Below are 7,574 nucleotides of genomic sequence, written 5' to 3' on the forward strand. Positions count from 1 at the left end.
CGCCACACCTGCTCCCTCAGTGCTGCGTCTTCTTCGGGCGGCGTCGCCGCCTCCGCCGCGTCCTCCCGCCCGGCGGCAACTCGTCCGGCATGTGCTGTCCGGCGCTGCGGGAGGAGACGGAGTCGGGCTCGGGCAGCAGCTTGTTGCGGTGGGTCAGCCTGTGGGCGAAGGTGATGACGTCCTGGCGGATCGGCAGAGTAAAGACATTGGGGAGGGGGAGGGCGAAGGCGGCTGTGACGGTGGCCATGTCACCCTCCGGAGCCTTCACGGAGACGAGAGGGCGGGTGTAGGTGGCCATCGCGCCTGCGACTAGGGAGTTGGTGGCCACGTCTGCGGCTGGGGTGTTGCTGGCCATCACGGTGAGGGTATGGTGGTGGCAGGGCCATGAATGGCGAGGGCTTGTATATGTGGGGATCGCTAGGGTTTGGGTTCTAGGTTATACTACCTCCGTCCCAAAAATTTTGTCTTAAATTTGTTTAGATACGAATGTACCTAATATTAAAATGTGACTTGTATATTTGTATTTAGACAAATTTATAGAATAAGAATTTTAGGACGGAGGGAGTATTAGCGATGCAATCATGCAAGATCCGTCGATCGGGAGCGTTGAGATTTTGGTGTGGTAAAAGTGGGTTGGGCTTAGAGCCTTCGGCTGTATCGAGCAATCCTTGTTTTCCTGTTGGGTTTATGTTGTAAAAATGGAAATTAAAAAAAATGTTGTAAAAATGGATGTGCAAGTTTCTTCCAGGGTCTGCAAAAAAAGACACCTGATTGTGTTTGACCGATCCCGCTCTTCTGTTCTGCGTGTGTTGGTACCGTGAAGAGCTGGTTCACGAAACCAACCGTGCACGGACCACAGGCAGCTCCTTCTGGTCGGGAGGATAAATGCTAAAGGAGGAACTCTCGCAAAGAGCTTCATGATGGCATGGAGATTTTCGTTAAGATCTTCAACATGCAAGACGAGTTCCAAGACCCTCCGGCGATAAGAGTGAGGTTTACAAAAGCACCCGGCAAGGAGGCCACCCGACAATGACTATTCTAACCGACCCCCAAGGGGCCCAGGCCACGGTGCTCCCACGTGTGGCACCCTGGCTCTACCAATGCAGACCTTCTGCAACACATTGCGAGCAGAAGGATGATGCATGTACCGGCACATGGCGTGACGAGACCAAGCTGCCACCTTGAGCGGAGGTGAAAAGACAGTTGTTCGTTGCAGAGAGCCAGAAGACGATGACAATTCATCGCGCATTTAATGCACGAACCTACCCTGTCAGAGCGAGGCTTTTTTCTTAGCGGCGAAGCCATTGTGGTACCACTTGAGCTATAAAAGGAGGGACTGGCTGCTGAGACAAGGGTTGGACACTTGGTAGAACACCAGTAGGTGTACACTACTTTTCCCGTTCTCGAGAAATACTTGTAGCTCACTGTCCACCAAAGAAAAGCACACATAAAGCAGGAATAGGGTATTACGCAAACCATGTGGCCTGAATCTGGGTAGATCGTTGTGTCACCTCATGCATTTCTTGTTGCGATAGATCCTCACCTTGCACTCCGTCTACGAATCGACAAGGGATATTCACATTCCTTGGTGTCTCGCGTGTGTTCTGCACACGCGAGACGACATTTGGCACGCCATGTAAGGGGTGTCGATGCTAAAACCGGTGGATCTTGGGTAGAGGGTCCCAAGCTTTGATGATCTGAGCTAGTTGGCAACAAGAAGAGTAGCGACACGATGTTTTACGCAGGTACGGGTCCTCTTGATGAGGTAAAACCCTACGTCATGCTTCTTATATATTGATTGTGAATTTGTGATGGGGTACAGAGTACATCTATCTTGAGATCATATGAGTTTGTCTAAGCTCTAAACCTTGCGAATGTATATCTACCCCTCTGATGGCTCTATATTTTACGCATTTTCAGATCTCATATGTTGCATGTTCTCTTCATACATCATGTCCCATTGAATAAAATATATGTCCATTATGCATGGTTACCGGTTTTTGCACGATCATTGCACATTTGTGTATTTATTTGGTTTTTATTAGTTTTCCTTCTTGTCTTATGTCTATAGGTGTATTGGAGCAACCTAGGACCAAGCACAATGAAATGACCAAGGATGATCAATAAGGAGTCAACCAGGGGTCAGACTTAGCTTTCGAAGGTCGGACAAAGTCATTTTTCAGAGTGCTCCAAATCAAGATCTAAGATTTTAAGTGGATCGCTGTAGTTCATACGAATCCAACGAGCCCAAGAACATCAAATTCTGAGTTCATATAAACAAATGGCGACCCTTTTACCGGAGGAGGTCAGACTGAAAGCTAGTGTTCCGAATGACCACACGCGGTCGTTTAACCTGTAGACAGCTTCGAAAGTTGCCCTTCCAGACGGGATTCTTCACTGATTTCGTCCCCAATTGTTTCCACGGGATTCTTGTCTCATAATGAAGGGACTGGGAGAAGATAAGGCTCATCTTGAGCCCTCGGATGACCACATCAACGAAGGAGATACCGGGAGGCTTTCATATAAGCACGACCAACACTAGCCGCCGCTATAACCTCATTCATTCATCCACACAACAGTCATCTATCTCCATTGTTGCTCTAAGACCACCTCCATAGAGAAGATAATGGTCAAGCCAAGAGGAAGAATAAGGGGTGCCTCCACCACGCGCACCCGCCGTCAGGCAGGTGCTGTCTTCACCGCCGGCGCGCCATCATCACAACCGGCGCCGCCCATGCCCCTCTCCTCCACCGCCTTCAGTCCGACTTGTAACTTGTTGTCTCCCTCTATGATGTTTGAGTAGTTGTGTTAGTTCTTGAGAAATTGGATGAACCCTTGCATGATTAATTAGTACTTTGTTGAATAAAGCAATCCAATATTCTCTTTATATGTATTGTGTTGATTGTCTCACGGTGTTGTGAAGGGCGCCCACACAGCATTAGCCACTTATGGACTTGAGGTGATTATGTTGGTGAGAAGGGTAGTTGTGGAGGGCAGGTGGTGACAGGGCCTATTCTCGCTTCATCCCTGATCATTGCAATGGGGATTAGTGGAGAACCCTAGAACTTAAGGCCGTGACCACAGGGAGTTCATTCCCCTTAATCATCGTTGTAATAACCGGAGTAGGGAAGCACAGTGGTGGCTCGAGTGTACGCGGTAACCTTAGTGGAGATGCGTACTTTATTGGCTCCGCCCACTCGAGATCATATAGAAGTGGCTTAGTGATACAACTATAGAGCCATGTCTATCATGTGTTGTCAGGATCATACTTGTGGTGATGACTCTAATTCCCATGAGAAAGTTTACTACTCAACCACCGTTTCACTTAGTTTAGTCTCTTTATTTTTCTATCTTTTATTTCTTGTTTGTAGTTTAGATAAACGCTACCCTTTATTTGTGTTCCTAGCACCTTACTAAGTATGCTATTTACATACTACGGTTTGGGTGCCTACGTAGCTACGTAAGTGATAGCTTAGTTGCGGGGTTTGCAATTTCTTTCTATTTGCTTCTTGTGGGTTTCACACTTCACTTATCACGAAAGTGCTACAACGTCCCTGTGCACTTGTAGGTCATCAAGCATTCTCTGGCGCCATTCCCGCGGAGCATTGGGCTTGGTTATTACTTACCCGCTCACATATAGTTTATTTATGTTTGTTGCTATTTAACTAAAAATACCAAAAAAATTGCTTTGAGATGTCTTCTACGGGAACTAGAATGGCTGCAATGAAACAAATTGAAGACAGAGAGAGAGGAACAATTTATTCTCAACACCGACTTTCAGCAAACGATATTGAAGTGGATGATGTTGTGGTCCTAAGACTGACAGTAGAGAGGGGGTAGGTATGGAGAGGCAAGATCTCAGCTGTGGTGAAGGTGTACACACAGGATTTACGAGTTCAGTCCCTTCACAGTGGAAGTAACAGCCCTACGTCTCGGTGCCCGGAGGCGGTCGATTGGATTATGTGTGTGATATTACAGGGGTTGCAAACCCTTGTCCCAGAGGAGGGGCTGGCTTATATAGAGTGCGCCAGGACCCCCGCCCACCTCCATTACAAGGGGCTTGATGTACATAAAGTAAGAGGCGTTACTGGTAACGCTAGCCTTAAGTGCTGTTAATGCTTATAAAGACTAAGGGGTGAACGTCCGGCTGTTGCGGGCCCTTTTGACTCCTGGTCTTTGATAGGTTGAGTGACTCTCCATATGGTCGAGTGACGGTAGGGAGGAGGACCTCCGAGTGATGTGGTCGTCGAGTGGATTGCACTCGACGTGTTCGACTGGCGCTCTCATGTTGTCTCTTGGTCCTTTTATCTTCCAGGATAGTGACCTTGGGTAGGACGTATAGGTCAGGCCTATGACCCTACCCCAGGTCTGTATACTCATCAGTAGCCCCCGAATGGATTAAGGTACGAGTGGGAAGTAGGTCGAAGTTGAACCTGCTCTGAGCTTTGTGTCTTCACGAGTGTTTTCTACAAGACTGAATGCCCGCGTCGGTACTTCAGTGTCAACTCAGTTGCCTTGATCCATTCAGTGAGCTGTCGACTAAACTGGTGACCTCATGCGCCGAGTGTTGTGTTAGAGCGCGAGATCTTGGGCGCGATTGTCTGTAGTATATCCGGATTTCGCGGGATACAAAATTTTGGGGAAGCGCGCGGGCCAAAGAGCGCCAAAACGGGCGGTTCGGATAAGCAGTGATGCCTCAATTACCGCGCCACCTTTTTCGCCATGTACGCTGCGCGCAACTGTTGCGGGATTTGACAGGATTGCCTGGTCCCACACGTTAGTCACTCGGAAATGATCCTTTATAAGGTGACGGGCCCGAAGCATGATACGTCTCCAACGTATCTATAATTTTTGATTGCTCCATGCTACTTTACCTACTGTTTTGGACTATATTGGGTTTTATTTTCCACTTTCATATTATTTTTGGGACTAACCTATTAACCAGAGGCCCAGCCCAGAATTGTTGTTTTTTGCCTATTTCAGTATTTCGAAGAAACAGAATATCAAATGGAGTCCAAACGGAATAAAACCTTCAGGAACGTGATTTCCTCACCGAACGTGATCCAGGAGACTTGGACCCTACTCCAAGAAGTGCCAGAGGCGGTCACGAGGGTGGAGGGTGCCCCCCTGGGCGCGCCCCCTGCCTCGTGGGCCCCCTGTTGCTCCACTGACGTACTCCTTCCTCCTATATATACCTACGTACCCCCGTAAGATCAGAACAGGAGCCAAAAACCTAATTCCACCGCCGCAACCTTCTGTATCCGCGAGATCCCATCTTGGGGCCTGTTCCAGAGCTCCGCCGGAGAGGGCATCTACCACGGAGGGCTTCTACATCAACACCATAGCCTTTCCAATGAAGTGTGAGTAGTTTACTTCAGACCTTCGGGTCCATAGTTATTAGCTAGATGGCTTCTTCTCTCTTTTTGGATCTCAATACAATGTTCTCCCCCTCTCTTGTGGAGATCTATTCAATGTAATCTTCTTTTGCGGTGTGTTTGTTGAGACCGATGAATTGTGGGTTTATGATCCAGCTTATCTATGAACAATATTTGATTCTTCTCTGAATTCTTTTATGTATGATTGAGTTATCTTTACAAGTCTCTTCGAATTATCTGTTTGGTTTGGCTAACTAGATTGGTAGTTCTTGCAATGGGAGAAGTGTTTTGCTTTTGGTTCAATCTTGCGGTGTCCTTACCAAGTGACAGAAAGGGTTGCAAGGCACGTATTGTATTGTTGCCATCGAGGATAACAAGATGGGTTTTTTATCGTAATGCATGAATTTGTCCCTCTACATCATGTCATCTTGCTTAAGGTGTTACTCTGTTTTACTTAATACTCTAGATGCATGCTGGATAGCGGTCGATGAGTGGAGTAATAGTAGTAAATGCATAATCCATTCGATATACTTGTCTTGACGTGATGCCTATATACATGATCATACCTAGATAATCTCATAATTATTCGCTTTTCTATCAATTCCTCAACAATAATTTGTTCACCCATCGTAGAATACTTATGCTCTTGAGAGAAGCCACTAGTGAAACTATGGCCCCCGGGTCTATTCTCATCATATCAATCTCCACTACTTTATTTAGTTGCCTTGTTTTTACTTTGTTTTTTACTTTTTACTTTGCATCTCTATATCAAAAATACCAAAAATATTATTTATCATCTCTATCAGATCTCACCCTCGTAAGTGACCGTGAAGGGATTGACAACCCCTAACCGCGTTGGTTGCGAGTAGCTATCGTTTTGTGTAGGTACGAGGGACTCGTGCGTGATCTCCTACTGGATTGATACCTTGGTTCTCAAAAACCAAGGGAAATACTTATGCTACTTTACTGCATCATCCTCTCCTCTTAGGGGAAATCCAATGCAGTGCTCAAGAGGTAGCAAGAAGAATTTCTGGCGCCATTGCCGGGGAGTTTGCACAAAAGTCAACCATACCAAGTACCCATCACAATCCCTATCTCTCGCATTACATTATTCGCCTCTCGTTTTCCTCTCCCCCACTTCACCCTTGCCGTTTTGTTCGCCCTCTCTTTCCCAATCTCCTCCTCTCTTTCTCTTTTGCCATTTTTCGTTTGCCTCTTTGTTTGCTCGTGTGTTAGTCTGCTTACTTATCGCAATGGCTCTCCCTAAATTTGGTGATCTTCACCTTAAAAGGCTAGAAGAGATCGAAAGTAATGTCAGAAAGTTTATGGTTTTGCAATTTGAGCATAATAATTTCTTTAGAAACGAGCTTAAGGAACAAAAAGGTTTTATGAGTTTTATGAATAAAGAACTTGATGATATGTCTAAAGAATTCAATGCTATAAGAGCTCAAATTACTCGTCTTGAAAAAATGACAGCTGAAATTTCGGATATGCAAGCTACCTTAGTTAATAAGATGGCCACTAAACCCGATTTCTTTGAAAATCAAGATGAAGATCTAAAAGTTATTGATGTGTCCCCTATTAAATCCTTGTTTTGCAATATGAATCTTGATGAAACTGATTATGACCTTCCTTTACCTAGAAGGTGTCCTAAGAATTCTGAGTTTCTAGATCTTGATGATGAAATTGATGAAAGTGGGATTGAAAGAAATAAAAAATTTGATGTTGCTAAACCCACTATTTTGGATCTCAAGGAATTTAATTATGAAAATTGCTCTTTGATTGGTTGTATTTCCTTGTTGCAATCCGTGCTAGATTCTCCTTATGCTTATAGTCAAAATAAAGCCTTTACCGAACACATTGTTGATGCCTTGATGCAATCATATGAAGAAAAACTTGAGTTGAAAGTTTCTATCCCTAGAAAACTCTATGATGACTGGGAACCTACTATCAAAATTAAAATTAAAGATTATGAGTTTCATGCCTTGTGTGATTTGGGTGCTAGTGTCTCCACTATTCCCAAAACTTTGTGTGATTTGCTAGATTTCCGTGACTTTGAAGATTGCTCTCTAAACTTGCATCTTGCGGATTCCACTATTAAAAAGCCTATGGGAAGAATTAATGATGTTCTTATTGTTGCCAATAGGAATTATGTGCCCGTAGATTTTATCGTTCTTGATATAGATTGCAATCCTTCAT

General features: G+C 45.2%; 1 protein-coding gene across 1 annotated transcript; it reads right to left on the minus strand.

The window, feature by feature from the left end:
* Positions 1 to 7: 7 nt before the first annotated feature.
* Positions 8 to 359, minus strand: LOC123172749 (60S ribosomal protein L4-like). Its single transcript, XM_044589677.1, has one exon. It carries the CDS (start codon positions 353 to 355, stop codon positions 17 to 19), a length of 339 nt encoding a protein of 112 aa, XP_044445612.1. The 5' UTR covers positions 356 to 359; the 3' UTR covers positions 8 to 16.
* Positions 360 to 7,574: the final 7,215 nt, after the last annotated feature.

This window comes from Triticum aestivum, unplaced genomic scaffold (assembly GCF_018294505.1).
Source record: "Triticum aestivum cultivar Chinese Spring unplaced genomic scaffold, IWGSC CS RefSeq v2.1 scaffold63462, whole genome shotgun sequence".
In the NCBI taxonomy this organism is placed as follows: domain Eukaryota; kingdom Viridiplantae; phylum Streptophyta; class Magnoliopsida; order Poales; family Poaceae; genus Triticum; species Triticum aestivum.

Coding starts and splice junctions, on each gene's coding strand:
- LOC123172749 (XM_044589677.1), bottom strand. CDS start 355: ATGGCCAGCAACACCCCAGCCGCAGACGTGGCCACCAACTCCCTAGTC.